The sequence below is a fragment of the Anopheles arabiensis genome, chromosome 2 (genome assembly GCF_016920715.1).
Source record: "Anopheles arabiensis isolate DONGOLA chromosome 2, AaraD3, whole genome shotgun sequence".
In the NCBI taxonomy this organism is placed as follows: Eukaryota; Metazoa; Arthropoda; class Insecta; order Diptera; family Culicidae; genus Anopheles; species Anopheles arabiensis.
In genome coordinates, this window is record NC_053517.1 from 27152095 (window position 1) to 27177219 (window position 25125).

At 39.2% G+C, this 25125-nt stretch overlaps 2 protein-coding genes across 7 annotated transcripts in view; one reads left to right on the forward strand and one right to left on the reverse strand.

Annotated features, from left to right (window-relative positions):
- The window catches only part of LOC120903634 (protein slit), a 148185-nt gene that overhangs the window by 33176 nt on the left and 89884 nt on the right, over nt 1–25125 (forward strand). For all 6 annotated transcript variants that reach the window (XM_040313180.1, XM_040313187.1, XM_040313197.1 and 3 more), the window contains exon 2: nt 15657–16113. In XM_040313180.1, the coding sequence (XP_040169114.1) occupies nt 15869–16113 (245 nt within the window). In that variant the 5' untranslated portion in view covers nt 15657–15868. The remainder of the gene's footprint in view (nt 1–15656; nt 16114–25125) is intronic.
- Nucleotides 5364–9722, reverse strand: LOC120903677. Its single transcript, XM_040313244.1, has 2 exons — nt 8835–9722; nt 5364–5831 (listed from the first exon to the last, which is right to left on the reverse strand). Exons 1-2 carry the CDS (start codon nt 9655–9657, stop codon nt 5824–5826), a joined length of 831 nt encoding a protein of 276 aa, XP_040169178.1. The 5' UTR covers nt 9658–9722; the 3' UTR covers nt 5364–5823.

A 25125-nucleotide genomic window follows, 5' to 3' on the forward strand; every position in this document is an offset into this window, starting at 1 on the left:
ACTGTCAAAGTAATTGAATATGTGATTAATCACTTCCCATTAAAGAATGCGGCTGTCAATCATGGAACATGTACAGGATAAGGTCACATAACTAAACGGTGTGGCTTGTGGTGCATGTGGGCTGTGACGTGGGAAACTATGGAGAATGTGACATGGGTTGGAACTGCGTGAAGAATCAAATTGAAATACATCGTCAAAAGGGGAATGTGGACTTCAAGATTTCAATATAAACTACATCTTATACTCAGTGGTTTATTGTACCTGTAATCTGAACCATTGTATGATAATCGTGTGTCTGCTGCTTGATATGATTGGATTTTACATTTGGATAAACATATCATTCTTTTTCGTGGCATTACGAAAAAGGTTCATGAATGTGTACAGTACGTTATGATTGGGAACTTGCATTAGTCTACAACAGTAATACATACGGAATATCGAGTTATGTTGCTCTGAACATAACACAAGAATGTCTAAAACTAATAAATAAACCTTGTAAGTCTGAGATTTTCTAGGAGTATTATCAAATATTTAAGTTGGTAAAGTAACATGTTCGAAATGTTGTGTCTACCATCACTGTGTATACTTGAATAATAGTTTTAATATTCGAATGCATCATGTGGTGTTACTTCTTGTTAAGCGGTTTACACTCACATTCACTGTATCGTAATTAAAGACTACTTGGAATGTAGAAACGTAAATGCAACCTGATACAAATTCTTTGCAGCATTATAACGTTCAAGTGTGTTTACTTACTCTTGTTACATGGTGCTTACTAAATGCAGTATATACAGAACCGTGTATGAGATATTTCTGGATGTTGAGATTGACTGGCTCAAAATATTACAACGTATTTTGTAATGAATGAGACATAGTTGAATGGTAAAGAATAGGTATCAGAATCCGTTTTAGCGTGTTATGAATGCTTTTAAGATATTCAAAATAAAGATAACTTTTACTTCAGTAAGGTTTATTTACTAAACGCTTGTAAAAACAATGTTACCAAATTGTGCTTTTGAAATTATAAACCATTATTTACATTTGTTATTAAAAAATGACCTTATTCTTCCTCTTCCTCTAGAATGTCATGTTTTGCCGAAACAAAACAAAATAATGAAAAACATATTTCATGACGAAAAACTATGATGAAAACCTTTGAATAATCAACTGCGATCATGGTAGAGTACAAAATGCTAAATGATCTTTGTGTGATTAGTGATGTGAGTGCCCAGCTTTCGTCTGCTCAGCGAGTTTGTACACCACAATTTGTATTGCTGGTAATGCTGTTCGAATCGTTTTGCAAATGTGAAAATTTTCTATTTCTATTCAGTTGGTTTAATCTCCACCTCTGACTCACATCCAGCTTTAGACAGGTTTGTTCCGTGACAGGCTTTAAACCATTTGTGTAAATAAACTCAACTTACGCCAACGCAACGATAGGAGGATAAGAGTGAAGGTCTTTGCACGTAGCAAGGCGCCCAGTTGAAGATGTTTTACATATTGAATTAGATTAGAATTAATTCAATCAATTCTGGTCCTTGAAGTACATGACGGGTAGTAATGCAGGATAGCATTCTACACCACCGGTGGCGAGGCGGAGAGCGACGAGGTATTGCAATCATCTCGGGCAATAGCCTCGACACAATACAGCGACATACAACACTACCGGCCCTGTTTGATGGTGTGCATTTGTTTTCTACTTTCACTTGTTCGAGTGCGTAAAAGTGTTCTTCTTGCATAATTTGAGCTCTTTTCATTCAACTGTTATGCGAACTTGTGCCATGAATGGAAACCGTCTTACAGCATTCGACGAAACACGGTGACCATATACATGAACGACCGAGTCGTCCCAGCATACATCTGACAGTCACTGAGCGACTTGCTCTGAGAGCATAGCGATTGCGATACACGCCCTTAAAGTGTATAATGCTCTTTGCCGATTGGACTGCCTATATCCTCGGGCTCTTGGGGCAATGGTAACAAATGGGTCTGGATTAAATTGGATTTGATGCGGATCAATTTGTGCTTATAAATTAGCAGCGACCTCCGGCAGGATTACTACGGGAGATGCTGCACCATCATGATTGCTCTCAGACTTTCATTGAACCTAAGACTGCGGGTTCTTAAGTAGCCGGTCATTAGTTATTGTGGCAGAGATCTTTATAGTAGTTTTCGTAGCAAGCGTAATATAATTATATTTATGAGATAGATTAGCAACATGCAGCGTGTCTTGCGTCGGTGAAAATTTCATGAAAATGTTTTTATGCCAGACAATTCCTTACGATCCATCGGAGGATTGAAGATGACAGTCTTTAATGCAAGACCAAGCTTAAGAATAATTAGGTTCTACTTGCAAAAAGTTCAAACGATTCGTAACTTATCCTATTTTCAATGGCTAGTATTATAATCAATCATTTGCCTTGAGCGATTTTTTTTTGTCACTTCGTAGATGTTGGGTTTTTAATTGGTTTCTTTATTAATCTCTTGCAAAATATTTGTAGCTTACGTGGGCTATAAGATTGGGTATTCATTTTCTAATTAACAATTGTTAGTGTCTCAGCTTAGGTCTTTTAGTTGTTAACGTTTCCTTTTAGTTTCAATCATTATTTATCATCGTGTATTGACTGCATTATGATTCCTGTCTTTAAAGATTTTTTTCTCCAGGCAATGAGTTAAGAAAACCAATTAATAACTCATTCTGTTTTTTTAAATTGCTGTTAAGAAATTCAAAGTGTTCTGTTTTTAATGACAAAAAAATAGAACTTTTACCTGAATTAGTTGATGCCGTCTGTTATATTTTGAAGCCTTTCTCCAATGGTTCATTTTTATTTCTGTCAGAGCATTTAACAATGATGCTCTTGAAACGATATTTCCAAAAAAAAGAATAACAAAAAGAAACCGATTTTTGGCTAATACGGAGAAACTGCTCTCTTCTTTTATCTGGCTCTGAAAATAAAAATGATAAAGAAAGGCTCTGTTCTTTTATCTTTTTCATCCGATTATCTTTTCTAAGCTAGCTATCGCGCTAAAAGCTCTATGTGTTCTGAAAAAGATGATTATACTATCAAGGATCTCTTTGCATTCGGCTGTTTAGAAGTCACGGATGAAAACTAAATCTGTTTTCCAATTCCGTTTGGTTGCTACGGGGTACTTTCCCGTCTGTGCACGAAACTAAATGCTTCCGGTGAATTTTGTCATTTTTACCTCAATGGCCAACATAAGCAAACGATATGGAAAAGAGATGAATTTTGCAGATTGAAATTTTTCATTAGAAATTGCGCTGAACACATGATTGGCGTAATTAAGGAATGTTGGTACCGGTTTTTGTTGGGGCTTCCTTGACACGAATACGTGAAACGAAAAGCGAAAATATGTGTAACTAGCAAAATGATATATTTCTAAGGTATGCCAATTTTATTTAAGTAACGGTTTTTTTTTTTTCTAGGAGTGGTGGGTGAGAAAACAAAAGCTAAGAGCATATCCGTTGTGCCGGTGAAGCATTGAATATACGAGTTTGGCTGTATTTTCGCGTAGAATCCGGCCGGTGAACAATATCACAATTGAAAAAGTTTCTCGTACTTTTTTAGCTGGTAAGGTACGGTTTTTTTGTATTGATAGCGCATGGAGAGAGAGGAACCATCAAATCAAGACAGCAGCGTAGTTCCACACCCAAAGGTGTTCCAAAGGGGAAATGTGTTTTGGTGAAAGAGGAAATTAAAATTCGTTTCCCTATGGCGACAACAGCGCCAACAGCTTCACCGATAACGTTGATGACGACAGAGGTGATAGTTGGATGGCGATAAGTGGCATGGCGCGTGTGGGGGTTGTACTTCGAGCTTCCTCTACATTGTGTTCAGTCTTTACTGCTGCAAGAAACGTTCCAATCGATTGTACGGAAGAAAGCATGTTCTTTCTTTGCGGTTTTCTTGCATTTTTGAAGGAACTGGTGGAATTGTTCTGCAGAAGGTAGTTTGGAGAAAGTAAACACGGTAGCCCCATGGTACCATTGTGTTATTTTGTGTTTCCCCGTGGTATGGAAGCGGTGCTGGGTTCTAGAAAGACTTTGATTATTTGAGCACAGGAACGGCGGATGTCTTAAGGCTATGTTTCAGAACTCGTGTCTGCATTGTAGCAATAACAAGGGTTTTATGAATTCGGTGTAGGTGAAAGGGCGAAAAGAGTGTTATAGCATAATCATCATAAAATTGGTACCCATACCAGCAATTTTCCACGACCCGTAAGGAGCTCAACTGTATTACTATTTGGTGGTAAAATTGTGCTCATAATGAGAGATACAGAAAACTCGTTGTAGAAAGTTTGAAAAGAAAAACGTAAACATTGCTGAATGCCTTGCCTTTGGATATATTTTGTAGCAAACGATATAAAAAAGGCCCTGGTTTTTTGGAAGCTGGCCAATGTTTAAATAACATTTGTTAGTTAATTTACGACAAATTATATTATTGTGTGTGCAAATAGGAAATGAGACATTCATTCACCCTTTTGAAATAGTCCACAATTTATTGCATGCTGAATGATTCAAATAGTTTGAAAATGATGATGGTTCTGCTTGTATAAACTGTTGATTGAAAACTTTTTTTGCATTTTTAATTGTATTTTTTTTAATTTTTATCTTTATTTTTTGCAATGAAGGTAAAACCGAAATAAATAATAATATCCACTGCATAAATGACATAAATAGCATCAGCAGCAGCTACGAAGGGTAGAGCATCCAGAGGCGTAAAACTAGACTATAAAATAGACTAGTAGAAGCATAGAAACATTAAAAATCTACTTACACTAGCCAATTTTAGAAAAGGTGGCTAGAAATATGTGATGATTATTTAGATACAGAACTGCTATGCGTACCGGATGGGGAGTATGTATATGTTGCACCGACTGCATACGAATGAGTGTTAAAGAATTGGGATTAATAAGAATTGTAAGAGGCCATCGTGACAAATTTGCTTGGTTAATGTTTGATAATACTCAAAAACGGTTTTTATCCCAAATGTATGTATCGAGGACAAATAATATTTAGAAAAGAGTGGCAATAAATTAAGTACAAAAATTATGAAGTTTCCTTTCCTTTATGTTCTCGTAAGGTCACATAACCGTATCTTAAAAAATACATAGCGAGAATGACGTGTCTTGCTGTCTTGCAATATTTCGTATTACTGTAAAATTAATCCTTTACTTTTGGAAAGGTTTATGAAAAAAAAAATTAAATTTGAATCGTTTGGATTTGTCAAGTTTCAGTTTATTTTTTTTGGTGCGGTTTTTACAATTTTAAATGAGTGTTTATCATTGTTTTTACCAACCCAAAATTTTTAAATTATTCCTCTTTTTTCATAACAATGGTAATGCAGAACAATTTTGTCATATCATGATTCTTACTCTAACGCGAAATTAATTGGAATTCCATATCTAACTTTTGACGAAACTATTAACAAGGGCGAACAGTCCCCTTCGGAACAGCAACCCTTTTTTTACAAACTGTTGTAATTCACTCGTATATTTGTACTTCTGTATCTTTTCCGTTTGTACGCTTCTCCCGACGCTGCTCCAGTGGCGCACTTTTTTCCCGTTCCCCCTGTTGACAGCCGCTGTCAGCCAACCGCTACCAGGTTGGTCCATTTGGTGATGTTGACATTTCGATGGTTATGACAGCTCTTCCCTCCGAAATAGTTATTTACAGTAGTAGCCTTTGTGGTGTTTTGATACTCCTTGCTGATCGCCGCAGTTTTGCTTCCGGTGGTATTTCCGCTGAACATGGAGCCTCTGATGGAAAACTCATTGGTGGAGGGTTGGATGGTTGCGCTTGTACTATTGACCTAGATCCACAATCTGTCATTAGTTCTGGTGTACTGCTATTTTTCGGGATGGTATTAGTTTCTGATTCCAAATTATGCGAAGTAGTCTCTCTGCCTTGCCAAGAAGTGTTCCTATTTATGGGTTTTTGCATACTAATACCCACAGCGCGCATTTGATCGATGTGACGTCTCCAAGTTCGTCCATCATCTAACTCTATTTCATAATGCAGTTTACCTAATCTTGCTGTTACTTTTCCGAATTCCCATTTGTTATTTTTAATGTACTCCCTTGCGGCTACTCTTTGTCCTATTTCAAAATCTTTAGTTTTTATGATTTCTCTATTGTTCGAGTTTGAAGTTGGAATCATTATGTCAATACGGCTGCGTATTTGCCTTCCAAATACTAACAAAGAGGGCGAAAAACCAGTGCTAGGATGAATTATTTTTCTGTAAGACAATAGAATATTGCTCAACACTTCTGGAATTTCTGTACGATTACACTTTACTGCCTTCAGCTTTGATTTTAGTGTTTGAATAAAACGCTCGGCCTGTCCATTTGTCGCTGGATGGTAAGGTGCACTAAATTTATGAATCACCCCGTTTAGCTTTAAAAACCTGGTAAATTCCGTTGACGAAAATTGAGTGCCATTGTCGCTAACCAAAACCATAGGAATTCCGAATGTACTGAATATTTCCCTGCAGGCATTAATTGTGGTTTCGGTAGTCATGTTGTTGACGACACGGACCTCAGGCCATTTAGAGAAAGCATCCACTAAAATAAAAAAGTAGCTTCCCATGAAAGGACCAGCATAATCCACATGCACCCTCTGAAAAGGCCCTTCTGCTTTCTCCCAGCAATGTATCGGTACTTTTGGTGGGTTTGCTCTTGTCTCTTGACAGGGTTGGCAGTTATTTACAATATTTTCAATTTCTTTGTCTATGTTGGGCCACCAACAATAACTTCTTGCCAAAGATTTGATTCTAGAGATCCCAAAATGAGAAGAGTGAAGCTCCTGTAATACCTTTTCTCTTAATAAAGGCGGAATGTAAACTCTACTCCCCCGCATAATACAATCACTTTGTAAATCGAATTCATTTTGATCAATACCAAAACAGTGTTTCGGTAAAATTATTTTACCCGTTCTGAGGGCACGCAGTAGTTCTTCAACATTTGGGTCTACAGCTGTGGCTTTTGCCAATTCAGGAACTGTTAAAGGCAATGTTTCGATTACGTTGATCTCAACTAAATCGGAATCCTCTATTCTTCTATCAGAATCCTCTGACGGTAAAGGCAACCTTGACAATGCATCGGCGTTACAGTGGTTTACAGATTTCCGGTGACGAATGTTATAATCAAACCCTTGTAAAAAAGCTGCATAGTGCTGCATTCGCATTGCCGACATCGTTGGTAATCCTTTGGATTCTGAAAATATCTGTGATAAGGGTTTGTTGTCCGTTACCAGAGTAAATTTCCGTCCATATAAATATTGGTGAAATTTATGCACTCCGAAAATGATTGCGTAGGCTTCTTTGTCGATCTGAGAATATCGCTGTTGAGTTTTGTTTAAAGTTTGCGATGCGTATTGTAATGGCCTTTCGGTTCCATCGGCAAATTTATGGCTAAGGACGGCACCTACCCCGTAGGTGAGGCATCTGTAGCTAATATGAGAGGAAGGTTAGGATCATAGTGTACCAGTACTCTCTCCGTTTGCATTTCCCTTTTTACCTGAGCGAATGCCTTTTGGCAATGCTCGTCCCAAACGTATGGTATTCCATCTTTTAGAAGATTGTTTAAAGGATAGTTTACAGTACTTAAATTTGGGAAGAACCGTCCGTAATAATTTACCAAACCTAGAAAAGATCTTAATTCATCTACGGATTTCGGAGCCGGCATGTCCTGTATGGCCTTAATTTTTGTATGTAGTTTGTGTATGCCATGTTTATCAACTAGGTATCCACAATATTCTATTTGATCTGCGAAAAACTCGCATTTAGCTTTGTTTACTTTTAGATTGTACTTTCGTAATCTTTTTAGTACTTCTTCTAATCTTTTTAAATGGATTTCATCGTTTGGCCCTGTAATTCTAATATCATCAATAAAAGCAGTTACTCCTGGAATGTCCTGTAGAATCTGTTCGATTAACCTCTGAAATATTGCTGGTGCCGATGCCACCCCGTACATTAGTCTGGTAGGGCGGTACAATCCTTTGTGGGTTGCTAATGTTAAAATATCCCGACAATCGGGGCTTACCTCCAATTGCAGATAGGCTTGGGAAAGGTCTAATTTAGAAAATTTTTCCCCGCCTGCAATATTTGTGAACAATTCCTCAACTGTCGGTAGTGGGTGCTCGTCTACTAATAGATTTGGATTAACCGTGATTTTATAGTCACCACATAATCTTACATTACCCCCTGATTTTTTTACTGGCACAATAGGTGTAGCCCATTCAGAATGATCGACTTTCTCTAGAACGTTTTCCTCAACTAACTTATTGATTTCATTGGTTACAGCATCTCGGACAGCAAATGCGACAGGCCGCGCTTTGATAAAAATAGGTTTTGTTTCTTTGCGAAGAGTTAATGAAGCTTGTAACCCTTCAATTTTGCCTATTCCTGCCTCAAATACTTCCGAATATTTTTTTAGTAGAGCTTCTAGTATTGAGCATGGAGTGAAATTTTCCTTTTCACAATATGAAACTTCTTGACTGGTATGCATAAATTTATTCAAATCTAACTTTATAGTTCTCATCCAGTTACGTCCAAGCAAAGGATTTCTGTCGGATTTTGTGACAAGCAATGGCAAAGGAATTTCTAAATTTTTAATTTTTGCTCTCACTTCGATCTCTCCAAGAACGTTGATAACACCGTTGCAGTAACTTTTCAATTTTACATTGCTTTTCTTCATCAATGTGTTAGGAAAACAATTTAATCTATCCCTGTTACTTATTAGTGATACTGGAGAACCCGTGTCCACCTCGAAAATAAGTTTTCTATCAGAGATTTCCATTTCCAGCAAAAACTTACCCGCCAGATTTTGCACTGCTCTCAGGTTGAGCACATCCACAACGTCATCGTCACAGGCAGGAAGATCAGGCTCGTACTCCAGTGTGTGTACTCCTGCTCGTTGTAGTTTTGTACGACACACTTTATCCAAGTGTCCCATTTTCTTGCAGTAGTTGCAAATTGCATTCCGGTGTCGACACTTATCCGCAAAATGCTCTTCGTTTCCACACCGATAGCAAGCTGTTTTCCTTTGAACCGTTGTTGGCTTGCTCTTCTTCTTGCTCGTGGTGCTGATGTGCTGAACTGGATACGCTGCACCGGCGCCGTGTATTTCGTCTGCGCCTCGATTTGACATTTCCATACTAAAAGCTATGTCCTTCGCTTTAGCCAATGTTAAGTCGCGCACCTCGAGCAACCGCGATTGGATCGCACGGTTTTGGAGTCCGAATACAAATTGGTTTCTCAAGGCTTTGTCGAGGTAATCCCCAAAATTGCATGTTTGTGCTAGCTTCTCCAATTCCATTAGATACGTAGACAGTGTTTCGTTTTCAGCTTGCTTCCGATTTGCAAACTTGAAATTTTCCAAAATTTCTAAAGGATTTGGGTTGAAATGCTCTTGAAGAATGGAAACAATTTCCTGGAACGTTTTAGTTTGCGGTTCTGCATTCTTTAACTTGTTGCACAACACGTCATAAGTAGCACCACCCATATAATGGAGAAGGTAATCACGTTTGTCTTCTTCGGAAACTCGATGGATTTTGAAGGCAATTTGCAACCTTTCCAACCATCTCTGGAGTTTGCAGTTTGTTGGATCAAACGGCTCAAATGAGAACATTGTAGACATATTCGTAACAGCAGTAGTTATCCCCCGGACCGAAACAGACAGAGCGGTACCTTCACCCACACTTGAGCCGGGCACCGATTTGCTGGATGTAGTAGAACTGGATGCCTTTGGTTTTACCGCAGCAGAATGGGCCGTAACAGGGCCTCTAGTAGAAGTGTTCGAAGAAATAGGCTTAGCAGTAGCAGAATTGTCCGTAGCAAGGACGCCAGTAAGAAGGTTTGAAGAAGAATCGGCCGTAGGTGTTCCGGTACTGGCAGATTTAGCAGCAGCCCGTGTGGTGACAGAAGCAGCAGGAATTTCGGTCTTCTTTGACGCCGGATCCATGAAAACAACACAAGCTTAGTTTGCTTAGGTATAATAACGTGGTTTTCGTACTTCCTCGTCGCCAATTTGTTGTAATTCACTCGTATATTTGTACTTCTGTATCTTTTCCGTTTGTACGCTTCTCCCGACGCTGCTCCAGTGGCGCACTTTTTCCCGTTCCCCCTGTTGACAGCCGCTGTCAGCCAACCGCTACCAGGTTGGTCCATTTGGTGATGTTGACATTTCGATGGTTATGACACAAACTCACGTCAACTGTCAGACGAGAAAATGGATAATCATTCATATGTGCAATCTTCGAACTTGGAAACCCGTTGTATGAAGGAAGCAACCGTGCAAATGGAAATCGTACAATAGGGCTCCTTTGTCGAATGTTTGGATTAATGAATGATGTTTTATTCGCAACGATGATGCCTCGGTTAATCCGACCTGCGGCAAACCCTTTCCGTGGTGGAGTGAAATACTCACAGAGAGGGGTAACCAATTTTTCATTGCTACCGGCAAATAGAAACCGGTGAGATTTTCGTACGAAACACGCTGACCCATCCATTAACGAGGGGTTAAATTTTAATCGAGTTACCACCATCGGCAAAGAAGGCGTCAACCCTTAGGCATATTGTAAGCTGGGCAGAACGTTGACGGAGGAAATCGCACTTCAGGCAGAACATGTGAGATTGTAGAGTGCTCTCAAGTGAGAAGGGTTCGATTTCGGTAGTTGTGTGAACCATTAGGCCTTTAGTTTTGTCATAGAAGAAATCATAGATGAAAAAATAGTATGTGTATAGTGTTGAATTTAAAGATGACTTGAGAATCTGTTGGAGTTTTGTAGGGGAAGTTGGGAAGGATGTTTTCATGCAAATAGATGTAGAGATGCAGATATTAATTTTAATTATCCAATATGATTATTCATTCGATCCTGTTCGTAGGTGTGTTTTGATTTATCTGAAGGTTGGTTCAATACATTACAATAAAATGCAACAGACGGAGTGCAGTATCTATCTTCATAATCGCATTCCAAGTGCAAGGATGCAAAGAGTGTCTGAATGGCTTGCTTTGTTTCACTATTCAAGCTCAAAATTAAATACCTTACTGTACTTCATAGACAAAGACAAAATAGGTATTCTCTTTGAGGGAGAGAACTAAACTAAATTAATCATTTAAAGAGAAACTTAACTTAGCTGAATTTTAAAAGAAAAGATAGATACATGAGATGTACTGGCGGTTTTTTTTAATATACTACCTTAACGGTCTTGTTTATGTTTGAAATGTGCAATAACTATCTGATTACGTCTGATGCGTAGGTAAGCCGCATATCCTTATCGGTGACAGACATAAAGCCCATGATTACGAAAGAAAAGGAAAATAAAATAAAAAATCTGTAAACAAAGACATGTTGCAGACATCAGATTTGCTGTTGTTGTATGACAGTTCGTCAAAGTAGTCGTTTCTTCTTTACATAATGCTTTGGCAAACAATTATTTGCTTCCTTTGACATGTGACGAGCATGACGATGATGTGAACTGCGCACCCATTCTTTACTGCAGAAACTGTTTGAAAAGGGCTTGCACAAGCCCTTGATATTGTTAAAAAAGTTGTGCAAAAGGTTAATGTAAATTTACTCTGCCAAACAATGGCAAATATCCTGCTCTGTAGAATGCCGAGGAATTAGCGCTTGGATGAGTTTGCTGGACGTTGTTTATGTACACAGCGTGCCAAAATACGGGCTCGGTGCTCAACAAGCAACCAGAAAAGGATTGCTCACTTAGTTGGTTGGTTGAGTAAAGCTTTCAAAAATTAGTGCGTCGTCCCATGTTTCACGTTACGGTAGAATGTTGTAGTCGGAATGTTTGTGAAATGTAGCTTCCCTTTTACAGCAGTTGTTTGCTACGCCATTATCGAACTACGCACGATGGTTTTAGAGGAAGAAGCGTGTTGCTAAGAATATGTTCTCATCAAAAATACAAAATTGGAAGCAAACATGAAGAAATCACGCGTCTTCTGCTTACGGATGCTAGCGTGCGTAAGAGTTTGAAACAATATTTTAATAATTAATCCATTACGTTTCCCAAGAGCGGCACACGAAAACACTTCAGTGTGCACCCGTCTATCCAGGGATGCGTAGATTAAAAATGCGTGCCGCTCGTTGTTGTTCTGCCACAGATGCGTGCCTGCTCTGTGTTTGGCATCTTCCCTGTAGAGAATCCAATTATCTGGTTTATGTTGCACGAGTTCTCTATTTTTACTAGCGTTCCAAAATGGTAATCTACCGGTCGGTTGGCCCTTCCGTCTGTGTATCTACCGCAATCCCGACCAGCTCGTCCATCATGTTGCACATCAGAGCGGTAAGAAATGGAAATAATTTCCCGAGGTCGGTAGGGCACAAAAGTGTACCATGAGCACCCGTGAGCAATCGCGTGTGGCTTTTCGAGTGAAATTTCATCCCAATTCAATCATTAGGCAAACATACGATCCTGTCGGTAGCACATGGCTTGGTATGGTGAGAAAGAACACGCTTCTGTTTGTTCGAAGAGATGTGTTCTTAACCGTGCTTAGTGCTCCCTCTCAAGCCACCGGCTCAAGTGGTACCAAATTCGAGTGCATCCGATTTAATGTCCGGTCGTGATTGTCGAGGTTGGGGTTGGGAAATGATGCAGACAGAATTGCGGCTCTCCTTAGGCGATGCAGGGGTAAATTTATTTGAGAGATCCCTCGGAATCATGGATATCGAAGAATTAATCTGCAACAGTAGCCAGAACTGTGGCTCAAACTGTTAGCAGTGTGCTCTAACCTTAGGGCAGTGGCATTGATTGAAGCTTCAGAACGAGCAAACTACTACGAAATGAGAAAGGGAAAAGGCCGTAAGGTATCGGCCGTCCCAGTCATCCGCCGATTGTTACCAGCCATACACGTTTGTGGTTCGTCAGTGCACACCTTCCCTCCGATATCATAACGCTATATCGTACGCACACGTTTCGATCCGGCATTCTACTGTTAGAAGCACGGTGGGAGTAATGCTTTCATAAACAGTGAAGAAAATTGTTGTTTAAGCACTCCGGCACTGGTGTTGGTCACGTTCGCTGTTTAATCTCGCCCCGCAATGCTTACTGAGCCAGGGCGGTGATTTGTGATGCGAAGGTGAAGGCTCGCTGGAGGGCAGCTCGAAATGCGAATTGGCTGATATTGTAGTGCAATTCTGTTCTTTGAATTCTGAAAGATGCTGATAGAAATAGCTGTTGCAAATGGTTTTCTTAGCCGTTTGACTACTGAATTTGGTTAGAGTTAGCGTAACTTTAAGCTCAATTTTGTTTTATTGTTTTCTTAAAGGACTCAATTCAAGAGTCAAGAAAACAATTCTGAAATATTTGTTTTAGTTATTTGAAAGATGGAAATGAAATCAATACTCAATTTGTTGATACTCCTACTTTCTTAAAGAAAGGTACAAAAACGCACTTGTTACATTATTTTTCCCAGCAAAGAGACAAGAGGAAAATAATAATAACTGATCTTTTGTTACTTTTTATTTTTTAAAGAGGTATGAAATTACGCCCCTAGGAGATGTGGTTATTTTATACAGCATGTTAACCTTAAATATTTCAAGTGCAGATAAGCCACTGAACATAATAATTCTAAGTGCCATATCAATTTTAAACATATTGTAGAAGACTTTTTTCCTCCAACAATCGGATGGCCTAAGTTACATTTACGATACCGTGCACAGACAGTACGAAACTCAATTTTGACTTATCAAGAAGACGAATCTCCGAATATTTTTTTATTGCTTACCACCGTTCAGGGCAGCATTGCAACATGATGTAATGAAAACAAAAACAAACGCAAGATACGAGCAGATGGTGTTGTTTGATAATAATATAGCACCTTTCCAAGTGCAGATGTCTTATTGGATGTGTGCAAATGGAGGGTCTTCGGCGTATCTAGAAATGAGAAGACTTATAAAGCCAACAGTTTAAAAGACTAGCTTGTATATTGCTAAAAGTTTCTTTCGAATTTCGTACGCACAGCGGATAATGTTTTTAATACTGAGATTGAAGGCTAGAAAAGCAATATTTTTATAAATGAAAGTGGTTTTTAATCATGTTTTTCTTCTTTTTACAAAATGTATGTCTTCTTCTTTGGCTCAACAACCGATGTCGGTCAAGGCCTGCCTGTACCCACTTGTGGGCTTAGGCTTTCAGTGACTAATTGATTCCCCCCATAGCAGGATAGTCAGTCCTACGTATGGCGGCGCGGTCTATTTGGGGATTGAACCCATGACGGGCATGTTGTTAAGTCGTACGAGTTGACGACTGTACTACGAGACCGGCTCACACAATGTATGTACCTTTAGAAAAAAGTAGCTCTGGATAATTGTCAGAGTTTCTTGTAACTTTGTGGTACTCTATTTGTGCTAGTATGCATATAAGCTTACCTAAAGAATGTCATGCTGGCAGTTATGCTCCCATTTTCGTTCTATGCTTCGTTCTGCAATGCGAGGTGTTCGTTATCGAGTTTCCTGTGTTAAAGCATATGCTTTATAAACTGTTTTCGTAGTGCTTATCAGCGTTAGGACTAGGACAATTATTTGAACACGAGCAAGCTGTCTAATGTCCAAATATTTACTTTGTCGTAAGCCATTTTAGCCAGGTGCTGTAGAAAAATTCAGATTTTTGGATTAGGTTTAAGGAGGACGATATTTTATTAGGAAGCTAGATAAAAACGACTGTTTTTATTATTCTTTAATTATGTGTTTAGTTCGTAATGTAAGCTTTAAATGTGTGTTAAAAAGTGATTTGAGATAAGATGACAATGGTTTTTGTTTTGTTTGTAATTTTATTTACTCTGATATTTTACATGAAATTCATATATGTTCTATTTTTTGTTTCATTTCAGATTCAACACGTGAATAAGCAATATGTGAATAATGGGATTCATTGGCGCATTCATTGAACCATTCTATCTCATTAGCCATTCTGATGCATCAAAAATATACTTAAAGTGACAAAATCTCGACTGTTCAAGCCATATTTCAACTGCCACCTTATATCATACAGACTGAGATGGTAAATGGATGCATCAATAAAACACTACATACGAATCAAAATTGCACACCTTCTTCAACGATGTCGTCGAGTATGATCGGTTGAACCTAACGCTGTTTTGTGAAATGCGTCTTCGCTAATATTGAAATGCCCTGAATTTTCACCGTTTATGTTAACTATAGCTAAATTATTTTCATAATTAAATTAGTGAATGTGATTGAGTTTTAATGCACTCCAGCCCCTCGTTACATAGAAAGAACAACCGCTATCCGAGGCGAACCGGCTTGACTTTGGTGTTTATATGTTGAGTTTTGCTTATATGTGGAAGTGAACAGATATGCGGTGTGGTATGACTGTACACTCCACAGAAGTGCTGGTTTTATTGAAACCGTTTTTTGTATAAGTACAATCGGAACTAAATTCAAAATCACGAACAAACATAGACTTTTTGAGGCAGAAGCAAATTTGGCTCAGAAAGGACTAGACCAGACCATTGTGCCCCCTAGCTACGATTTGGAAATTTAGATAGAACGTGACCGTGTGGTGGTTGGACGAGTTAAAAGCATCTCATTGTGTACCGGAAGTGTGAAAGTGTGCAAATGAAAATAATAATCATCACCATTTATTAATTATTCCCTGCAGGTGGAGTATACCAGTGTGAGTTCGTAAGCGAAAAGTGTGCGGCAAATAGTGCATGTGGTTATAGATTCAGTGTTCATTCCCGCACAGTATTGAAAGTTCACGTGAATGTGATCGCTGGAATCGGTGGAAAGGGTTGCAAAGCGAAGGCGCTGCATGAAGCATACCCTTTGGGTGTCGACATTCACAGCAGCAGCAGACGCGTTTCGGGCAACATGATGATGACCAAACGTGGGATTTGGTCAGGACCACAGTTTAAAATGTTGATGCTGCTGACCGTTACGGTGGTACTAGCGCTCGTTGTGCCATCGAATGAAGAACCGTACGGAGGAGGAGGAGGCTATTTTGGAGCAGAAACACGATGTCCGCGGCTATGTTCCTGCACAGGCACGACGGTAGATTGTTCACATCGAGGATTGACTCAGGTGCCCCGAAAGATCCCATCGGAGACTGACAGACTGTAAGTACGGAATGCATGGTACAATTCATAATAAGATTTGTTTGTGTTTTTTTTTTTACATTCGTATGTACAGATAAGTGAAAGTAATGTAATTTGATATCTACATCTTAAGTGACGCTTGAAAATACGGACGTAATGTTTCAAATACTTTGAAAATATTATGTTGATGGTACTATTTGATGCAAGCGTAAAAAGTTACAAAATAGTTGGTGCCAAACACGTCGGTACTATCACGGAATTACATATTGTATTTTTTTTTGCATCAAGCATCATTCATTTCAATCCATCCTGTAACGGAATACGATAACTTGACCTCGAACCATCGGTATGTTCGCCCACGCTAGAGATATCATTGCCTGCCAACGCAGATACGGTGAAGTAAAAGTGAATTGTGCAAGAAATTAATATCTTCATCATTGCATGTGTAAGACCTCCAGAGTGTTTCTCCTTTTAATGCAAAAGAAAAAGCAAGTCAGGCTGTTGGTTTTCTGTGCATGTGTAAACTCTTTCGTTGCAACAACAATTTTATTTACGTAGCCCAGATTCGCCGATAAACCAGCCAACCCAATGCTGTATGAAAAAGCAGTGTTTTAATCCCTCCCGTTGTGGCAAAAAATGTGACAAAAGTCGCGTCAGTAAGGGACAAGCAATTCACGAGTGGCGGCAAGGGTTTCAGATTTAAATAAAACCACAAAACCCTGAACCAAATAGTTACATGGTGCATTGGAGATAAATAAAATACGAATTAAAATGTAAAACATACCACAGCGCGGCATCCACCCACATGTAGTTCAGCGAGTTGTTTTATTTTTCAATTGTAGACGCCAGGGTTCAACTGATTGTTGACAGACAGAATCTGTTGGAAGCATTTGAAGCTAGTCAGTCCTTGAGTACTGGCAGCACGATCGAGAGAGACTGTTTTTCATCGCTCAAGTCTTTCGATCAGCCGCAGTGTAGCAGTTGAGAGACGTTGCTGTGTTCCATCAGTCGGGGTGTATCTCATTGTAGAATGGGACTGAATTTCGCTCGATTCGCACGTCAGTTAGACATTAAGGTACATTGAAGTTGAATAGGCCGGGTGGTCGGGTTCAGGTCCTGCTGTGGCAATCAGCATGGAATAATGTCGTATCGATTGCGGATGTCTCGTATTATTTATTTATCAACCAGATTGTTTATTGGTTTTGCTACTATATATACGCAGAAGCTGAATGTGTTGAATATTTTCAATGAAATCTTGAAGTAATAACTGATTTGAAGTCGTGCGAGTTGACGACTGTTTTACAAGACTGGTACATACGAGAATTTACTTAGATGTATACTTCTGTGGATTTTAAAAGATGTTCTGTAGTATCCCAGATATTTTATTGCAATGTATATACTTTTTTTTAAATAACAGTTAATGATGGTAAGAGATTCCATGCTGGGTGATTTCCTGTCGAGTTGATTTGGTCATTTGGTCATATCATTTTAAAACATTGAACATTAATGAGGCCGGGGTTGTTGTCTAATTTTATTGTTCAGAGTTTTTTCGTGTTTCTATTTTGGTTTGATTCTTCTGACAGATGATCATGCTGCTAGAAGTAAGAATCAATAAAGTATCTTTTTAGTTACACAATGCTTGATTATGGTCTATTAACCTCGATTATCATTTTATGGAAACGGTGTTTTTATTGATTTTTTATGCAGTCTTCCCTTTCCACCCCGCCAAAACGACAATCGGTGTATAAGAAGCAGAGGAAGAATGTTCTTTTCAAATAATCAGGCATAGACGATCTGCTGGAACGTTGGCTGGTCAACTATAACTGTAGATTAATAGGAGATTGAACCGTTGAGCCAAAAGAAGAAGACGAATCGTGAATCTTCCTACAACCATCGGTAAAAGGTCGATAAGTTTGAGACAAAAAAGGGGAAATGATCATATTTGCATGTCTGTAACGGGATATTTATCTTTTTGTCGCTGTCGTAGCTTACACACAGGTGAAAGGGTATGTTAAGTCGGTAAATGGTTGATCATAAAATCGAAGTGGCTGCATATGGTGGTCAACATGGTTGAATTCATGTTTTGCTTGTGTAATTTCGTTGAATGCAATCATTTATATCGTTTTTCCTAGCAATCGAAAGTCTTGCCTCGATAAATTTGTTGTGGTTGTGTGAAAAAACGAGTGGGTTATTGTTTTTTTTTTGTGAGATTCACAACTTTTATGTCACCACTGATACATATTATTGATAAACATTGACAGTATGGGATATTTGCTGCATTTTTCTATGATATAGTCATAAAAAACATGGTTTTGCAGCTAATGGTGACATTTGCAAATAAATCATTTGTTTACCGTTATAAATATTGAAATTGATGTTTAACAAAATCTTCAATTTACGGGTCTAACACATCGATGCGTGACGAGCAAGAAAATTCAATGTTATGGCGCCGTTCATGCGTTGCGTGTTGAATTTTTGCCTTGCTGTCGAACCACAATTGGCCCCATTCTCACGTCAAACGGTTGGACGTCAATTGCCAATATACGTTCAATGTGCTGTCTACACCTTGTTAACCAGTAGACATGACGAATTATAGCAAATCAGACCAAAAGAGAAACTTGAGGAGAACACAGCACAAGCCTCAAAAGCAGCTGAAAACGATCGCGTTGAAGGTCCTGCTGGTATTGCTTTTGAGAAGCAACGATAGATACCGATATTTATGACCTCGACAGTAACAATGAGAAAAGCCCGCAAACGTCGCAGTCAAAGTCAAAAAAGCATAAAAAGGTGATGATGCAGCACAGGCATGACACGCAACATTATGCTCATTCATAAAGGGTGGATGGATGAGTTATGGACAAAATTTATTGGTCTCATCGATTAGTGGTGATGTCGTGTGTACGCCTCGTCAACCTAACTGAAGGTGTTTTATTTTCGTTTAAAATTATCTAAGCTATCAAAAAAATAGATGTCTTTTTCACCAGAGTCGTCTCACGAACCCTTTTGCGAACGCTTGGGTGGTCTTGGGCACGAGTCCACGGCTAAAAAGCTCAAGCACGTCGTTGAATTAAGCAGGGATGAGCAGAACATAACACGAAACACACCTCCGAGCCATCCATGAACAGACAAGAAGTTGAAATGGAAATGTCAAACGCGAACGAGACATACCCATCGCTAGACATCGTAACAGTTGACATGTTCATCCGATGGGAAGTGGAAAACGGCAAACAACTCCCAACTGGCTGGTTGTGACGATGTTTTTTAGTTTTATTTTCATTTTCGTGGTGTCTTTCAATCATGTCGTGGTCGAGATGTATCTCCATTGGCTGTGTGAATTTCTCTTAAAATAAAATTATTCTGTTTTCTCCTGTCCATGTTGTTGTTGGTAGATGGGTTCACACGACACACGTTTCAGTCAAAGAAGAAAAATCGAACAAATGGAGACCGTGTTGTCATACGTATGCACCATCCTTCGTTTCGTCTCTTCCGTTGCCCACCCAGGAGAAACAAACCTCATAATAATATGGTAATAACATAATTACGCATACTGATGTGTGGAATCTTTGTTCTCTGCATCATTTTCCATAATTGTGTGGTGCTTGTTGTTTTAAGCGTTGTTCTCTGTGTGTTGGTACTGTTGCTACTTTGTGGTGGTAGTTGCCGCTGAACAATGTCTTTGGTATGTAATTAGCTAAACGATTGATCATTCATTTTAACGTGAATTTCTTATGTCAAACTGTCAGGAGCAGCGCTATTCTCTTTTGGTGAACCGGTTTGCCGTTGGGTTGGAATTGAAAATGGATATAAATTGATCAATCATTATTTATTTATTTTTTTGTTAATTATAAATAAGGAGAAAAAAAGTAGCTACGTCATACTAAAATATCTTTAATAAAGTAATTTAATTTAATAAATAAACTAATATGTTAGTTATGCAAAATCAATACTTAGGAATCTTTTTCTTCAATTATCAATAATTGTCCGCAAATAGCCCTGAAGTCCTGTTCTGGTCTGGAAAATGCTATTGCATTGGAACAGTTTCAGTTTCCCCCATGAACATCACTGATGTTAGCCAACTTAATGACCAACATAATCATCTGTGATATTGTCATTGTTGCGTGTAAATATTTTGACAGAAGAAAGCCTCCCCCCTTGCATACGTTGCTGTGAAACTGTATCAGTTCTGTACTGTAGCACAAAAGTGAATCTTTGTGGTTTTTTGAAATGCTGCTGTGCACTACTAAAACTGTACAAACATAGAATGTAAATATAAAACGACAGTTACTATCAAATCTGTTCTGAAGGCAATCTAAACCATTGAAACAAACCCAAAACAGAATGCTAGAATCTCTCATCTTTGTGGTAGAAGTTTTCTGTGGTTTTGAGTGTACAGGATTGAATGTGCCTCGAGGGATGTGGCGTGCTATGATGCTTATACTAGTAAACCTGGTAATAGAAAAGGAAATGGTAGACCTCTTTAGTGGGGATTCTTATCTCAATGGTTCTTCTATAATCCAGAAGATAACTATTTCGCAATTCAATTTATACCGTAGACACCCAATTTAAGTAACCGTATCCGTGCTGAAGTTCCACAAATATCAACTTTACTAACAAGCTGCTCTATGAATGGAAACTTTAACGGTACGAGTGTAATGGAAAATGCATCAGAAGTACGGTACGCTAGGTATGCTATGCACACTTTTTGTGTCTATCAACTGATAGGCAAGCAGCCCAGGATGTCCATTCGTATCGCAACGAAAGGCAGACGGATGTCACTGCAAATGCTGGCCTGTACCAGGACTGTAAGTGTCAGACGTAGCTCTGTGGTATTATGTTTGCTAATTCATGGTGTCAGTACTCTTATGCCTTTTCTCCCGTTTGCCTCGTTGTTTGACAAGTCATGGAACGATACACGTCGTGAACGATGCATTGCTAAGGGAGTCCTTTAAATAGTACGTCCACAGTGACGCATCAAATACTGCGTAAGTTTACACTTGCCTCATCCCCGGAAAAGCCCGGATTAAACCACTTTTAAACTACACAAACAAGAGCACCGCTTGAGCACTCGATAGTGTTACCGCACTCGGTGTAAAGTAACACTCATTATGGGTCCCATTGGAGAGAAGCTTACGTTTGCTCGAGTTTGCAATGAGACAGTAAATAAGGGGTTAACCACAGTTCAGGGAAACGAAATCCCAAGAGGCAGGTGTCTAGAAAAGGCTGTCAGAGAGAAAAGTATGGTCAATCCATGGTAGTGCTTAGACTGAGCGTCAACGGAAATAAGAGCTGCGGTAATGATGGTCAATTCAACATCCATTCTTTTTGCTGGATGTTAGGATAACCAATTGGAATAGAACAAGTTTTGATCAAGAAAAACAGTGACTAGTGCAAAATGTAAATACAGTTTCTAACTATTTGCTCAGGTCTTTTATTTTGGAATGTTAGACCTGTACAATCAAAGCAAGTTTACATTGCAAGGGTTGATCAAATCTTCTTTTACGATTACTTTGCGGCAGTGTACGTTATTGATCGTTATAATTGGTGAGAACTACGCTTAAGCACGTTCGTAATGAACTAGGAGTACACTTTCCATCACAGTTTTTAGTTTTCATATCACGGAGGTTGTATAGTTTTTGCGTTTCGTGACTGAAAAGATTTTCTCAACAGTCGATGATGTCATCGTAGGGAAAGTCGCTAATGAAAACGGTCATTTGCGCCTCAAGAAATTATGGCTTTGCAAGGGAACGAAGAGGTTGTTAAGAACGATTTTCTAGTGTAAAATCGGTGTTTCTAGAACACTTCAGCTTGATGAATTGAGAAGTGTTTGATGTGGTGTTTGTGCCTTTCGGTGCAATTAGTGCACAGTGCTGGGAAGGTGTTTGGAAGCAAACTGCTTCCGTTTCGTTTCGTGGTAGTTTAGGTTGTACCATGCCAAAGCCAAATACTTGCAGTCAATTTCAGCATTTTTCATGTTCTTTAAATTCGTGCTCAATGGTTAGTGGTGGTAAACCTTTGACGCACCAGGAAGCATAAAGGAAGAAAAATGAGCGATTCTATCATGGTGTTTGTAGGAATGCTTCCTGTCATGTCACGCACGGCCATACCGCCAGTTTCCCAGCTGGCGCTTCTGTAGTTGAAACAGGTCGACTGGACGATTGATGTGTTGCGAACAGCGAACTATCGGTGCTTTGTGTGCTCAATAATCGAAGCGTTGTGTTTTGCGTTTTTTTGTTACGCGACGGCTCAACCTGCGTGATGATTAACTTGCCATCGTGTGCAGAACACGCCCAACCAGTCACAACGTCCACTGGATGGTGAACTCTTCTGAAGCTCCTGTTACGCAAAAAGTCCCAGTTCTCATCAGAGGTGTTTTTCACCGTCTACAGCAACTTTCATGTGTCACTGTAGCTGTTAAATGTTCCAACCCACAAAATCACGCTTTGGAACTTGCTGCGCATTTGGCCTTCGGGATTGGAAGAGATGCAATGACATGGACATCGTTTGGATGAATGCTGCAGGAGCTCCATCATGTCCAGCTCAACATGATGAAAGTCGTGCCTCTCCATGGTCATGGGTTGATGAGAGTAGCGATCGATAGGATTTTAATTAACAATCTGATACATTCAATTACCATCTCAATGAGGCTGCTGTACCGAGTTCCAGAGAATCTTCAATTGTGGCTGTAAATAGCTGAGTTTCTAACTTTAGAGCATAGTATGAATTTTAGAATATAAATCTGCAGCGTCAACTATATAAAATCTAGGTTTTGTTATTTACTTACGTATACAATTACATGGTGTATGAATACTTTTTATTTGTTTAATGCTACCACGCCGTACCTGACATGTCTGTCCACACGATGGTTTAGGATGGAAATTGTTTCCCATTCAATTCATATAAAATATTCACAAAGTTTTTGAATTGCATGAGCCACTCCGTTGCAATACACGCATGGTTTGGTGTGGTTGTAGATTCATTCCAGTTTCGATAATAGTTTGCTGACACGAAGCTCAATCATGTGCAAGTGCACTGCCCCAAAATTGTGAACATTGTGCAGCAATCAGTGTTGGGACACTTAAAACGGTGGTTTTAGGGCTGAGTGTGAAGTTCTCGTCCTATACTAACCACATGTCATCGGCAGACATACTGACATACAGCGACACAAACGCTAGCCGCGAAGTATGTGGAAAATGCAAAAAGGGAATAAAATAGTCAAAAGTCAGCAAGTGCATGGCCGTCAGGACAAAAGTCCACGCTGGCGCAGTGATGATGAAAATGGTCATGAACCGTAGAACTTTGGAAAAAAGGAGGAATAACAAAACGGAAGCATTCATGCAGCAAAATGGTGTTTATATTGGAAACAGTGTTCCTTTGAATAGAGAGACAATACGACAACGTGGAAATGTTCACACATCAATGCATCAATACGATATTGGGGGAATCTGTTAACAGGTTAAGCCAGATATTTGGACGGAATGGGAATAGCGTTGTTTGATTGTTTGATGAAGCTTTGCAGATACTTTGATGTAGACTATATGAAGATCAAACAAAACCAGTTCAACAGATGATGAGACATGTCGCTTCGCTAGCTTTTTAGAATGAAGTCAATTTTCTGTATAATTGCTTAAATAATGGTTGTAAACATTGTCCTTGTTGTAGATACTTCTATTACTAAAGGTTACAAATAAGTCGCTCGTCATTTAAAACTATTCTTCGAGTTGCAGTAATGCACATACTACGGTCATACAAGCACTTCGAGCACTATAAATCAGGGCGCTGGGGTTTCCTTAAAGCAATTATTGTGGCCAGACAAGCATCTTTTCGTGATCAGTATCGTGCGTCGCATCGTAAATTTTATCGTGTTCGTTCGTGCAGTTAACCGAATCCACAGTCCAGAAGTGTTGGACTAGAAAGGCGATGGTTGTCGTCCAATTTGAAAGACTTACTGCATTCTCTCGCACCACTGCACAACTGCATATTGCTACCACTGGGGTACGTGGTAGGGTTCATACATGTGACACACAGCTGGCGGACGTACGCCGTACCGTGAAAAGAGTTATTTCAATTTAATTGAGATTATCAAATAGATTTACGATGACATTGGGCGAGGAAATGTGCCACCAGAAGTGTACTTCGAAAACCGGTAAGTAAGTGCACTCGTACGACAAATACTGGGTTTCTAGTTTTTTCGATGGTTGGCAAACTGCATACAACTAAGTCGTTTGGTCGAAGCCAAAAGCAAAAGAAGGGTATCGTGAAGGAGCTATACGAACTACTAAGTGGGTTTTGTGAACGTGAGAAATGTGGAGCGTGTAATGCAAGTAGATCGTGATGTTTGTATCGGTTTATTTTCCAATACACGTTGATGGAGCATGCAGAGAAGCCTGTTTGTAGAGACGCATTTGCATAATCTTAATTAATAGCAATTTGTTGTTTGTATAGCTGATCGCAGTCATTAGAGGAAGATGGAATGCACTTAACGGTTGCCATTGAGTGAAGGGAGTGATTTTATAAGAGAAGGTCTGTAAGTCTATGCAATAGAGCTCAATCGATTTTGAGACCTGACTTGATTCAGAATATCAGATATGGTCTTTAAATGTCTTGGAACTAATGAATAGCTTATGTTCCGAAAAATGTTCATACCTCAATAGTTGCTAGAAGTACTGCATATTAGCAGGTGAAGGTACTTCGTGTGAGCATATAATTAGGATTAACATACTACCCGTAATGCAGGCACTGCTCCAGTGAAGCAACAGTATGATTTCGACAGATTCAAACCGCGCTTTGTACGATGTAGTGTTTAGCTCACAGCCTTTTTGGTTCTCATTTCCATAGTATCCCCTGCACAATTGGTATTCGCACGTATTCACCTGCAATTGATTTTAAGCTCTTCATTTGCATTACGGGTCACCATAAACGCGACGCCGACCATAATCTTAATCGCTAATTACCATGCGTTTTGCTTAATAATATTCGCCGCGTTCGCCCCATCGGCCTTTTACAGGTTGGTATGCGTTTTTTTCTCTTACATGG